The sequence below is a fragment of the Monodelphis domestica genome, chromosome 1, assembly GCF_027887165.1.
Source record: "Monodelphis domestica isolate mMonDom1 chromosome 1, mMonDom1.pri, whole genome shotgun sequence".
Taxonomy (NCBI): Eukaryota; Metazoa; Chordata; class Mammalia; order Didelphimorphia; family Didelphidae; genus Monodelphis; species Monodelphis domestica.
Window position 1 is genome coordinate 749,910,425 of NC_077227.1, and position 14,153 is coordinate 749,924,577.

Sequence of the window (14,153 nt, forward strand, 5' to 3'; positions counted from 1 at the left end):
TCTTGTCTTCTCAAGGAGGGGGGGAGAGAACTTGCAGCTCAGATTTTTTTAAAGAATGCTAAAAATTTGTCTACATGTGATTGAGAAAAAATAAAGATTAATCATATAACAATGAATTTAGCTAAAGCACTCAGAATTTTGATTAGATGTGGGACATGTTAGAAATGTTAAGAAGCAAAACAAGGATAAAGACCATCAGTGAGTTAGAGGGGGGTGTCTATCCCAAGCATAGGAAGGAAGACTTATCTGCCTCCCCCTCCCCCTGCTCTACCTCCACCACAGGATGGGCAGATGAGAACAACTGGTTCTAAAGGCCATGAAGATGGCTGAAACAGGTTCTAGAACTTGGTCAGACATAAAAAATGCCAAAGTCACCCACTGCATCCTAAGCCAGGCCCAGTAGTCCTGACTTTTGTTTTGCCATTTGACTTTGGTGACTCTGCAAGAGAGAGTGAGGCCACCGACTTTGTACAACTCTGCCTCACTCCGATCCAATTCATAGGGAAGTCAAGACATCAGAGTAAGGAACATTCCTGCCTTGCCCAAAGCCACCTCCAAACAACCCTCAAGGGGAAAATACCCCCAAACAAATTTTGGAGTGACAGAAGCAATAGAAGGCAGAATGAAGCCAAAGCAAGTGTAGAAGGGCAGCAGGAAGGGCACATCTCACAGGGGTAAGAGGTGAGAGAAGTGGAATGAGCAGCATGAGGAGTGATCCCAAGTTATCATACGTGGGGGTGGGGGACCTGATTGGAAGGAACAACCCTGGGACTCAACTGCAGGGGGTGCTGGTAGCATAGGAATGGAATCCAACTAAATCCATTGCACATGACACTTGGGGGAACCCAGGGACTGTACTCTCTCCACCCTAGAGGTGAAGCTGAGCCTCAACATCAATCATGAAAAAGCCTCCCCCAATAAGTAAAAGAAACCTGGAAAAAGTTATTTCAGCAAAAGAGAAGACCAAAAATCAAGCTCAGAGGAGAACAGCAATGCCAAAATGGAAATGTGTGAACCCTCAAAGGCAAATTTGAAAGGATATTAGGCCCAAAATGGATTCCTGAAAGAGAAACAGGATTAAAAACAAAAACAAACAAACAACAAAAAAAACCAAGAAAATACTTAGGAAAAAATTAGAAAAGAAAATGGTAGAAAAAGCCAACAGCTTAGAGCCAAAACTCACTGAAGAAAACATCTCTAAAAATGGCAACACAGAACCTCAGATGGAAAATAACTTTCTAAAAAAAGAAGTACAAAACCTCAAAGAAAAAAAATTGCTCCCTAAAAATGAGAATTGGGCAAATGAAAGCTAATGTTCCCATAAGACAGCAGGAAACATTCAAAACAAACTTTTAAAAATGAAAAAAAAAATAGAAGAAAATCTGAAATATCTCACTGGAAAAACAACTGACTTAGAAAACAGATCCATAAGAAATAATCTAATAATCATTGAACTGCCTTGATATTCTTGAACAAGAGGTCAAAAATACAAATTCAAAGAATCCACCTATTGCTACCTAAAAGAGATCCCAAATTTAACAATCCTGGGACTATTATTGTAAAATTCTAGAACTCCCAGGGCAAAGGAAAAATACTTTAAGCAGCCAAAAAAAATTATTGGAGACTAAGGAACTACAGTCAGGATTACATAGGACCTACTAGCTTTTACATTAAAAGACTTAAAGGTATGGAATATGATATTCTGAAGGGCAATCACCAAGCAAAGCCAAACATAATATTCTAGGGGAAGAATTACACATACAATGAAATAGAGGGCTTCCAGTCATTCTTTATGAAATAACCAAAACTGAAAAGAAATTTGATGATAAAATTCAACACTCAAGGGAGGCAGAAAAAGGAAAAAAAGACAAAGAAAACACTCAAGGTATTCAATGGGGTTTAATTGATCACATTTGTACAAGGGAAACCGTTAACTAGGATACTTAAGGTACAATGGGGTTAAACTGATTGCATTATTACATAAAGTGATAACTAAGATCCTTAAGATATCCATGATACTTGAAGTGACTAAGATACCTAAACTACTTAGAATACTTATATATGGAAGTAGTTAAGAAGTTTTCTCACTGTTAGGGGAGTTAATGGGAGCACAGATAGAGAGAGTAGGACTTAAGTTGAATATGATGGGATGGCATACAATAAAACAACAACAACAAAAACACCAAAGCAAAACAAATCAACAGAAAAGAAAGAGGAAATACACTAGAAAAAGAAAAATTTGGAGGTACATGATCTCACATGAGAAAGCACATAAGAATGAGGGAGAAATGGGGAGGTGTCAGCAGGCAATGCTTGAATCTTACTCTCACCAGAATTGGTGCAAAGCAGGAAAAACATCTTCACATTAAATAGCTATAGAAACCCATGTTACCCTATAAATAAAAAGAGGAAAGAAAAAAGAAAGGGGTGGATAAAAGGGAGGTTGAATTTGGGGAGGTGGTAGTCAGAAACAAAAATATTTGTGAACAAGGAAAATGATGAAAGGAGAGAAGAGAAGGATAAATGGGAAAAATCAGATGGAGGGAAACACACAATTAGTAATCATACTGTAAATGGGAACAGGATAAACTCACTCATAAAATGGAAGAGATAGCAAAATGGATTAAAAGCTGGAATCCAGCAAAATGCTGTCAACAAGAAACATATTTAAAGCAGAGATACACACAGAGTAAAGATAAAGGGCTGGAACTTCAGCCAAAGCTAAAAAAGCAGGGGTAGCAATTATGATCTCAGACTGATTGGAATGGAATACTGAGGTGCCATAAGAAATGACAAACAAGATGATGACAAGAAAACCTGGAAAGACTTAAATAAATGTAAAGATGTAAAGAGAAATGAGCAGAACCAGGACAACCCTGGACACAGTAGCAACAATAAGGTATAATGATCAATGGTGAATGATAACCATTATGAACAATGCAATGATCCAAGACTACTCTATGGGACCCATGATGAAAAAGACTACCCACTGCTCTAGAAGAAGTATCTTCTTTCACAACCTGATGAACATGGAATATGTGTTCTATAACAACATATGTGCAACCTGTATCATATTACCTGCTGCCTTGGGGAAGGGGGAGAGGTGGGAGGAAAAAAGAGAACATGGATCTCAAAGCGTCAGAAAAACGATTGGTGAAAAATGCACCAACATGGCATCTGGGAAAAAATGGAAAACTTTCTTTTTAAAAGAGGGTGGTGGGGGCAGCTGGGTAGCTGAGTGGATTGAGAGCCGGGCCTAGAGACAGAAGGTCCTGGGTTCAAATCTGGCCTCAGACACTTCCCAGCTGTGTGAGCCTGGGCAAGTCACTTGACCCCCATTGCTTAGTCCTTACCACTCTCTGCCTTGGAGCCAATACACAGTATTGACTCCAAGATGGAAGGTAAGGGTTTAAAATAAATAAATAAATAAATAAAAGAGGGTGGAATGTTCTAAATTGACTAAATAAATTAATTTATTAAAAAATAAAAATAAAAGAGGATGGACAAACAACAACAGCTGGAGAATATATTACTCATACCAGTATTTAAAGATGAATATTTTCAAACTACAATGCAGTGTTGTAAACCTGATGTGTATGTGAGATGGCAAAAGAAAATCCTTAAATCCAACAAGAATGATTCTGTCCTTGCTTCAGGTCGGAGAGCCAAGAGAGTCACATCAGTATAGTTCACACTACAAATTTTCAGCTGTGCCTGACAGCATGCTATAATTTGTCATGCCATATTTCTCTTATAAAGCAGTATCTTTTCATCTAAGATTTCCATCTTAGAATCAGTACTGTGTATTTGGTTCTAAGGCAGAAGAGGGGTAAGGGTGAGGCAATGGGAGTGAAGTGACTTGCCCAGGGTCACACAATTAGAAAGTGTCTGAGGTCAAATTTGAACCCAGGACCTCCCATCTTTGGGCCTGGCTCTCCGTCTACTGAGCCCCTCAGCTGCCTCCTAAAACAGTATCTTCTAACAACATTTCCAGTTCCTGCCCAGCACATGCTAGTGCCCATTTCCATCATTGTATTTCTCATCCTTGAGAGTACGTCTAATTGATGGTGTACTTGTGAGCACGCAGCAGGGTGCTTCTAAGTGAGTGATGATCGTTAATAATGAATGAACATCTACAAGGCAGCAATATTCATGACAATATGGGGAAGCCTGCATTTTCTTGGGCTCTGCTCTGAGGGAACGTGGGCTCATCAGACCCCAGAGTTATTCCTTCTTTTAAAACTGAAACCCCAGATCCTGTACTTGCATAAATAAGTGATGAATCCTATGCTTTTCTTCTGGATTTCTACTCCCATAGTTTTCTCTCAATGTTGCATTGCTGTTAATAGCAGTCAGTTACATTTGATTGTGCTACAATGTATCAGTCTCTATGTACATGTTCTATTACATTCTCTTGTACTACAATGTATCACTTTTTGTATTCAATGTTCTCCTGGTTCTGTTATGTTTGATTATGCTACAATGTATCACTTTCTGTATACAATGTTCTGGTTCTGCTCCTTTCACTCTGCATCAGTTTATGGAAGTCCTTCTAGCTCCTATGGAAATCAAGAAGTTCCTCATTAAACCTGCACTTAGAAAGATCAATTTGACAACCAAATAAAGAATAGACTAGAGAGGGGAAAGACCTGAGGCTGGTAGACCAGCCAGTGAGCTATTATAGTAGGCCAGGTATAAAGTGATGAGGGTCTGCACCAATAGGGGCAATATCTGAAGAGAGATGTTTCAAAGTTGAAATCTTTTAAGTCTCAGTTATAGGAGGATATGGGAGAGGTGAGGAAGAGTAAGGAGCTGAGGAAGAGACCTATATTCTTTGTGGGGGGAGAAGAATGGTGTTTCCCTCTATTGTAATAAGGCAGTTGGGAGGGGGATTAGGGGGAAAAATAACAAGCTAGTTTTGGACATGTTGAATTTAAGCTATCTACTGGACATCCAGTTGGAGATGTTGGAGAGGCAATTGGAGATGTGACACAGTGACTGAGATCTAGATGCCCAAACTCAGGACCTTTGAAACAGGAGAGTTCATAATGAAGACTTGGGAGTTTTGTTTGTCTTTGAGAACAAAAGTCCCTCGGTTAAGGATTTCAGTGTTGTTTTCTTCATTTTTGTCCTCCTGTGTAAAGTTCATTTTTATTGGTATGTTCTTATATCACCTTCATTTCTGAATGCATCATCCTTCTCCCTCCTCCACCCTGAGAGCTGTTCCTGGTAACCAAGGGGAAAAAAAAGTGAAGGAAAAGCAGCTGAAACAAAGGAACTTTGTGGGTAGGAGGAGAATTTTCTCATCTTGTTTCAGGGCCAAACTTAGTCTCTGAAATGACATGTCATTTGTTTCTCTTTGCCATCGTTCTGTCCCCTTACCCTGGTGTGCTCAGTCACTGTGTGGGCTGCTTACTTTGCTTTGTATTGTCCATCTAAACCTTCTCATGCTTCTCAGAATTCGTCACACACACTCACGGTTTCTTTTAGCACAAGAGTGATCCATGGCATTCTCAAACCACAATTTGGTTCAGCCATTCTCCAGTTGATAAGCACCTTCCTCCTCTCCATTTCTTTGTTACTACCAGGCTATTGCTTTCCACCATTTCCAAAGGTCATATCCTTTGATCTGGTAATATCACTATTGGGTCTATATCCCAAAGAGATAATAAAAAAGGGAGAAAGACTGATTTGTACAAAAATATTTATAGCTGCTCAAAGAATTAGAAATCGAGGGAGGCCAATCAATTGGGAATGTTTGAACAAATTGTGGCAGATGATGGTGATGGAACACTATTGAACTCTAAGGAATGATGAACAGGATGATTTCAGAAAGAGCTGGAAAGACCTCCATGAACTGATGCAGAGTAAAATAAGCAGAACCCGGAGAATATCAGGTTTTTATTGACATCAATTATCATCAGTTTCAGTTTTCTTTGATATTTTTCCATGAAAAATGTGTCTCAGTTTTCATTGGTTATAGTGTGCCCACTTGACCTTGTGAAAAAGTATCCCTACTGAACACTTAGTTACTAACAAAGAAAGTTCACACCCTAACAGGCCACAAACACTGCCCCTCCCTCACTGAAAGGCTGTGATTGATTCCTGAGATGTGAGGAGGCCAGCTAATGGGTGGAGAAAACTGTATATAAGCGGGAGTCTGAGAAAGATTCATTTTCATTGCTTGGTGAATTCTTGGGCTCTCTTAGCAGTCTTGGCTTCCTGTAGGCTGAAGGTTCTTGGTGGTTTTTTGGTGTCTTTGGCTCTTTAGATTTTGGCTTCCTGATCCAGACTTTGGATTCTGGTGAGATTCGCATTCAGATTCTTGAGGCTCTAAGATTAGGACTTAGGGCATTTTTAGCTAGGTGATATTTTCTACCTCTTTCTTATATTTCCCACTTTAATATCTCTGCCTTGCTGTAAATAAAGCGACTAACAGTCTAGTGACTCGTAGTTTAACTAACATTTATAAATGGCGACCATGACAATTCTTTATTATTTTTGTCAAACAAAATTTTAACTATTACATTTGGCCTTTTTACCTTTTTAAAACTATTTTAATTTTACTATTTTTCTCATTTTAACTATTTTTAAAACTATTTTAACTCTTAAAATCTCAATGCTAGTTTTGCAAAAACAAAGGGCGACCCAGGCGTTCTCCTGCTCAGTATGAGCAATACATGTATTGAAAAGCAAATCAGACCATTTCTCCATACAGATAGCAAACAAGAATCAGAGAAAGAATATGGAAAAGAATCCCTACCTGACAAAGCCCCAAATGAACGCCGCACATGTGCTCTCTTTGGGAGTGAGATAGTTCATCTCTGTCAAGCTGAGAAGAGGGGCACAATCCGGGCAACAACTAGTCTTTCCAAAGTCTTTCCAGATAACGCCTTGATGCCTAAAGTCCTTACGGAGGGGGATTCCCCTTCCAAACACTCCCCTGTCCCCTCCTCATGGGTTTCCATGCGCCAACAGTGTCTCCAGAAAGGTAAATACCATTTCAATGTTGATTTATCCTTTACGTGAGTCTTTTAGATTAATTTTGGATTATTTTTAGTCTGAAACACCATATTCTCTACAAAATGGGTGTTTGGGCTAATTCTAGAATGAATGAATTGGCTTTACGTTGATTCCTATGGAGATACGTGCCTTGGGTTTTGTTGGTTTTGGATTGAATACACAGTATTGATTCCAATATAATAAGGCTTATTTTTTAAGGGTTATTTTTTTTAAGACTGTATTAGCAAGTTTGTCTTTCTAGAAGGCCTCTAGACCAATTTGCTGAGTGTGAGGTGAAACCTGCTTTGTTTTTATTTTGATTTCTCGTATTAGTAGTAACTTAGAGGACTCTTTCATATTCCCATTGCTAATAGCTTGTGATTCTTTTTTTTATCCTTTGATTACTTGGTTCTTTTTTTTTTTTAAACCCTCACCTTCCGTCTTGGAGTGAACACTGTGTATTGGTTCCAAGGCAGAAGAGCAGTAAGGGCTAGGCAATGGGGGGTAAGGGACTTGCCCAGGGTCACACAGCTGGGAAGTGTCTGAGGTCAAATTTGAACCCAGGACCTCCCACCTCTAGGCCTGGCTCTCAATCCACTGAGCCACCCAGCTGCCCCCTGATTACTTGGTTCTTTTACATATGTGTAAGTTCCTTGTAGATCTTGGATATCAGCCCCTGGTGTTCTCTTCTTTTTTCAAATCAAGAAAACATTTATTTTCACTTTAAATTAAGTTTTATTTTAATTTCAGTTCTGAATTTTCTCTCTCGTTCTTCCCGTTCTCCATCCATTGAGAAAGCAAAACAAAAACAAAAAACTACTCATTACAAATATGCATATCTGTACAAGTGGGTCACTAGGTGCTGTAGTAGATTACTATAGAAACAGAGCTTACTAGCTGCGTGACCCTATTCAAGTCACTTGTTTTTATTTGCCTCAGTTTCTGCATCTGTAAAATGGAAAGGGAAATCCCGCCAGAATCTTTGCCCAGAAAACCTTAAATGGGGTCACAGGGCATTATTTTCTTCAGTGAGCTTCTGTACCTCTTTTTCCGTGTGGCCAATTTTGCTCTTTAAAGAATTCAGTAGGGAGGGAAGAAAGGAGGGAGACAACAGGAATCGTAACTTTGAAAAACTTCTGTGGAGGCGTGTAATTAAAATAAGGATCGTCGTAGTAAATAATAATAAAAATGATCTCATAAAGAATCAAGTCGTTTTCTTCCGTGAATTTTTGCTCAGCTCGGCGCCTGGTGCGTGGAGTGGCCGGACACTGTCAGGGACTAAGTAACTGGAGACTCAGCGAAATTGAGCAGCGAGCTCCCGCCCCAGGGCTGAAACTAACCGGAGAACCCGGGCTAGCAGCTGAAAGCTTGGGTTCTGGGGCGGAAACAGAGCAGAGAACTAGGCCTCGAGCTGAAAATGACAAGAGAAAAGGCTGGGAGCCGGCTGGGGGGGGGGGGGGGGGGCTGAAACTGACCAGAGAATCTCGGCTTCGGGGGTGGAATTGACTGGAGGAAATCAGCTTCCGGGCTGAAACAGACTAGAGAACCGGGAGTATCGCGGGGCTACACCGAGGCCCGCGTCAGGAAGCTTTGGGACTTGCGACCTCAAAGGAGCCCAAAGGCCCCGGCCCCTCCCCTCCCCCTGGTCTAGGCCCAGACCAGCCTGGAGCAAGGACTCCCACGCCTCTCCCCGGTCCCGCTCTTCACTCCTGCGGTCCGTGAGGGGGCGGCCTCCAGGCGGCAGAGGGCGGGCTCGGTCCTGGCTCTCTCCCCGCCCCCGGCCCGGCCCCCCTTCCCCCGCGCGGGTGACATTGAGCGGGCCAGAGTGCAGGCACTGCTCCGGCTTTCCCCGCCCCCGCGCCCATTATGGCGGCTTCGGGCGCTGCGGCGGCCGCTTCGCAGCTTCTCGGCCGGAGGAGCCTGGGCGTGGTGAGAGCGGGGAGACTCCGGGGAGGGGGACCGAGAGGGAAGGGGGGACCTCCGGCGGCGGACCGAGGTGACGTGAACCGAGGCTGGGGGCCCCACGTTGGGGGCGGGGCTGGAAGAACGTGGGCCGGGGGGGGGGGGGGGGGGGAGGGAGGGGACGGAGTGACCTCGCACCCACCGGAGGCAGAGAGAGCCGAAGCTGGAGTCCCAGCCCCCGCTGGAGAGGAGGAAAGAGGAGTGCATTAAGGACCTCCGGGCAGTGCCGGGGCCTAGGGCTGAGACGCGCGCCCCTGACCTGGGGCCGGAGAGCCGCGCACGCGTTTACGGGATTTGTCCGGAGTGTAGGGGAGCCTCAGTGTTGGCTTGTGGCCGACCCTTCTTGAACCTCCTGGGGCTTTAATTGGCACCAACTCCTCCTCCAGCTCGGGGGACAGATGAGGAAACTGAGGCAGAAGCAGCTTAAATGACATGGCCAGGGTCTCACGGCCCAGAAGGAATGAGGCTGGATCTGCAGTCAGTCCCTGGGACTCAGCGGCCCTGCTTCCCTCCGCCCTGGATAGGCGTTGGGTGGGGGGGTGGAGGCCCTGTCTACACGACACCCTCAGGAGCAGTTTAATGATCCTGGTGAACTTCCGGAGTCCCTCCTTGGAGCTCGAGGACCTGCCAGTATGTTAGGCAGAATTTGAATCCAGGTCTTCCTGCCTCCAAGGCCAGGTTCTCCCTGCAGCCTCCCACTGCTGGCTGGGCCACATGATTGGGGCAGAGGCTCAAGTCTGTCCTTGCCCTTGCTAAGAGCCAGGGGCCACGTCGGCCAGGGGAAAGCTCTCTGGACATGCTAGAGGTGGAATAGATTCAGAGCTCGCTAGCTCCTGGCCAGCCTCGAGCTCCTGACTCTCCTGGAGCCTCAGTTTCCTCCTCTGTCCGGTAGACAGGTTGGCAAAAGTGCCCGGTGCCCAGTCAGTCTTGGACCAATGTTTTATGGAACAGAAGCGGGTGCCCTTTGAGCCTGGGCACATCGGGGGGAGCTCGGGGGCGGCTCTCACCCTCCTCTCTCCCGGGGCAGGTCCCGGCTCTCTGCTGTGCCCGGAGGACTCTGGCCTCGGCCTCCCAGACGTCGGGGGAGCTCCGGGTGACCCAAGTCCTGCAGGAGAAGTTCCCTCGGGCGGCTGCTATCCGTGTCACGGACATCTCAGGTATGGGGCTGGCCAAGGGCAGAGCCCGCTCACAGCGGGGCAGGATTTGAACTCGCCTCTCCCCCAGGGTGGGCCTGCCCGGTGGGGAGTGTCTGTGTCTGCCTGGAAGCTGGACGGACCAGATAAGGGGCCCCAGCAGGGCAGGTGGCCCTTTTCCAGGCTGAACCCTCCGGAGGGAGAAGCTCCATCAGAGCCGCCTGCTGGTCACAGCTGTGTCCACCCTGCCTCAGTTTACCCCCTGGGCCTGGGGGGGCTGTGAGGGACCCGACTGGAGCGTGTCTAACCAGAAGGGGGAGGGGGGAGGGCTCCAGGCCAGACAGAAAAGGGGGCTCCGGAGCCCCTGCTCCACCCCTGGGGCCGGTCCGGCGGGGTCTGAGCTGAGGGTCTCCGGCAGGGGGCTGCGGGGCCATGTACGAGATCCACATCGAGTCGGAGGAGTTCAAAGACAAGCGGACGGTCCAGCAGCACCAGATGGTGAACCAGGTGAGTGGCCGCCCGGAGCGGCCCAGCCCGGGCTCATTCCCTCCCCTCGGTCACCTCTGCCGCTCCAGCTGGGCCTGGGGAGGGAGGGAGCCCCCACACCAGAAGGTCCAAGCACTGGGGAGGCCGCGGATTCTTGAGGTGGGTTTCAGGGGGCCTCCTGAGCCCTCCTTTCTGGGCAGCCGAGGACTGGGCTAGGAGACCCTGGCCGAGTCCCTTCTCCCTGTCTCAGTTTCCTCCTCTATAAAACGGCCTGGCATCCCCCCCCCCCCCCCAGAAGAGCCTGACGCAGGCCCTGAAGAGTCGGAGGCGCCGCCCCTTTGGCGCTCTTGGGGCCCAAACCCACTGCCAGGCACTCCTCACGCATTGCTGACCTTCTGTCTGCCCAGGCCCTGAAGGAAGAGATCAAAGGGATGCACGGCCTCCGCATCTTCACCTCCATCCCGAAGCCCTGAAGGCCAGAGCCGGGCTGGGCCGCCCCGCTGAGACCAGACCCCGGGAGGGGATGGACGACTCCCTGAGGCCCCCCCGCTGCCCCTCCTGTGCCCCCCCGGTGTCTCCCAGCCTCCGGCCTCCTGCACCCTCCGGCTCAGGGAGCTCCCGGGCCTGCAGCTGCTCATTAAAGACTCCCCGGACTCGGGCGGCCTCTCTCCGTGTCCTTTGCTTTCTCCGGGGGTGCTCTGCCCGGGGTGGGCACGCCTGGCACCTTCCTGGGCAGAAGAGCAGCCCGCACTGCCCCGCGGGGCCCTAGGCACGTGCCTGGGGCCCCATGGAGCTGGGTGAGAATGGTGCCATGACTGCTGGTGCCCACAGGGCGGGCCGCTGAGGCTTGGCTTCCTGTGGAGGAGACCCCCCCAGGTGGCTGCCAGCATCACCTCCAAGACTTGGGACCCGTCTGGAGCTCCTCTGCCAGCCATCGAGTGTCCTTCGATGCCTGCCCGGATGTCCTGTGGGCACTGCCACACTGGCCTTCCTTGTCCTCTTCATCCACCCTGACCGGCTCCTCTTGGGATCCCTACTTACTTTGGGGCTCGGCTCCGGTACCTCCTTCTCCAGGAAGCCCTCCTGGCCTCCCGGTGATCCCTTTCCCATGTCCTGGGGGCGAGGAGGGGGATGCTGCAGCAGTGTTTGCGGATGAGAGCAGCCGGGTGGCCCTGGACGAGTCATTTCACCCCCTTGCCCTCTGCCAGGGGATGGAGGCACAGGACGGATTTGAAGACTGAAGGCAAAGGCTGAAAAGGAGCCGGGAGCCGGCAGGGGAAGCGCCCAGGAGGAGGCTCAGCCGGTGCCTGGTCGCCCGGCCGTGGCTTGAGGCTCTTCTCTCCTCCTCCTCCTCGGCGCAGGCCCGGCTCGGAGTGGGCTCGCTCCCTTCGGAGGCACCAGAGGCGGCTGGGGAGAAGAGACTCGCCCAGAGCTTGGCCAGAGGGCTGCATGCGAGACCCTCCCCGGGGGCTCCCTCGCCCTCCCTGTGCCACTGGGCAGCCCAAGCCGGCTCGCCTCATCCTGCCGCCTTGCCCGTCCCAGATTCCTCGCCGTCAGCCGCGTCGTAGGCGCTTAATAAACGCTTGTTGCCTTGACTCCAAGTCACTGACTGGACATGCTGGGCCAGGGGAGGAGGGCAGAGAAATGGGCCGGCAGGATGAGGCTGGGAAAGAGCCAGGCAGAGCGGCCGGCCTTGGTCCTTGGGAGGGGCTCCTGTCCTCCTGCGCCCCCCCCCCAGCAGGGGAGAGCCAGAGAGGCAGCCTCCATGCAGCCTTGCTCAGCGGGGCCAGCGCCAGCCACGTCCAAGTGCAAAGGAGAGCAGGGAGGGCCGACGGGCATTTATTAAGCACCAACTGGGCTGCTTGGGGCCATGCTGTGTGCCTCCACCGGTCCAACAGGGAACTCTAGAACCCTTATAAGGGAGGAAGCCAAAGGGAGAAGTGCAGAGGAGGCTGGGCCAGGTGGCCTCCTTCCCAGTCAGAGGTGGGGGGGCCTCTGGGTCCTAGAGGGAGCTGAGGGGGTAATGAAGAAGGGGCCAGATGGTGGAGGACCCCCACAGTCAGTCTAGTGGATCCTGGAGGTGAGAGGGAGGCACTGAAGTCTGGGGTAACCTGGCCACTGGTTGTGCTTTAAGAGCAATTTGACGGCTGAGTGGAGAATGGACTGGGAGTCGGGAGAAGAGAGATGGAGGGAGGGAGAGAGATGGATGGAGAGGGAGGGAGACTGAGAGGGAAGAGAGAAAGAGGGAGAGACAGGGAGGGAGACAGATAAAGAGGGAGGGAGATGGAGAGAGGGAAGAGAAAGAGGGAGAGACAGGGAGGGAGACAGATAAAGGGAGAGAGAGGAGGGAGACGGAGAGAGAAAAGAGGGAAGAGAAAGGGAGAGGGAGGGAGGGAGACGGAGAGAGAAAAGAGAGGGAAGAGAAAGAGGGAGGGAGACGGAGAGAGGGAAGAGAGAAAGAGGGAGAGACAGGGAGCGAGACAGAGAAAGAAGGGGAGAGAGAGGGAGGGAGACGGAGAGAGAAAAGAGGGAAGAGAAAGGGAGAGAGGGAGGGAGACGGAGAGAGAAAAGAGGGAGGGAGGCGGAGAGAGGGAAGAGAGAAAGAGGGAGAGACATGGAGGGAGACAGATAAAGAGGGAGAGACAGGGAGGGAGACAGTGAGAGAAAAGAGGGAAGAGAGAAAGAGGGAGAGAGAGGGAGGGAGATGGAGAGAGAAAGAGGGAGAGACAGAGGGAGACAGATAAAGAGGGAGAGACAGGGAGGGAGACAGTGAGAGAAAAGAGGGAAGAGAGAAAGAGGGAGAGACATGGAGGGAGACAGATAAAGAGGGAGGGAGACGGAGAGAGAAAGAGGGAGAGACAGAGGGGGAGAGAGCATGACTACTGTAGGAGCCCAAGGGATAGGTGATCAGCACCTGGGCCTTATAATTAGGGTTAGGGTAAGACTTGGTAACAGACTGGCTATGTGGGGTGAGTGCACATGAAGAGTCTGGTAGTGAGCCTGGGAGCTTGGCAATCAGTGGTGCCTGGAACGGTAATCAGGAGAGGATTTGGGGGGTGCACGAGTTCTAGTTTAGAAGGGCCGGACTTGAAGATGTCTGTGAGACTGAGGTCAGCAGAGAGGTTCAGACTTGATAAATGGATCTGAGAATCATGAGCATTGAGAACATCCAATCGATGAGATCATCACATGAGCTAAAGAGGAGGGAGAAGAGGACCCAGGACAGAGCCTTGGGGACACCCAGCTAGCAGGTAGGACCTGACTGAAATCAGGATCAGAGACGGAGAGCCCGGAGAGGGCCGTGTCAACATCCAAGCATTTTCCTTCCTTCCTGGGTGAATTCAGCGGCTGGCTCACAGCCTCCCGCTAAGGGACTTCACCATCCTTGCTGATGTTCCCTCAAACACGTTGGCTTCTCATGTCCTCCACGCAGACGTCTGCCATGATCTGCTCTTCTGAGCCTTACTCTTGACCTGGCCGTCCTGAGCGTTTCACTTCCTATTCACAAGCCTCCAAGTTCCTTTATCCCATCACAGTCTCATCACTGGATCTCTCTTCTTTCTCCTCACT

General features: G+C 49.1%; 1 protein-coding gene across 3 annotated transcripts; it reads left to right on the forward strand.

The window, feature by feature from the left end:
- The first annotated feature begins 8,319 nt into the window (after positions 1–8,319).
- Positions 8,320–12,178, forward strand: BOLA3 (bolA family member 3). 3 transcript variants are annotated; one of them, XM_056814703.1, is made up of 4 exons: positions 8,320–8,931; positions 9,992–10,121; positions 10,516–10,604; positions 10,991–12,178. In XM_056814703.1, the coding sequence occupies exons 1-4, from the start codon at positions 8,869–8,871 to the stop codon at positions 11,054–11,056; spliced, it is 348 nt and encodes a 115-aa protein (XP_056670681.1). In that variant the 5' UTR covers positions 8,320–8,868; the 3' UTR covers positions 11,057–12,178. The 3 variants fall into 3 exon arrangements, with proteins under 3 accessions (XP_056670681.1, XP_056670677.1, XP_007477942.1); XM_056814699.1 differs by having other exon boundaries at positions 8,558–8,998; XM_007477880.3 differs by lacking the exon at positions 8,320–8,931 and adding an exon at positions 9,073–9,594.
- Positions 12,179–14,153: the final 1,975 nt, after the last annotated feature.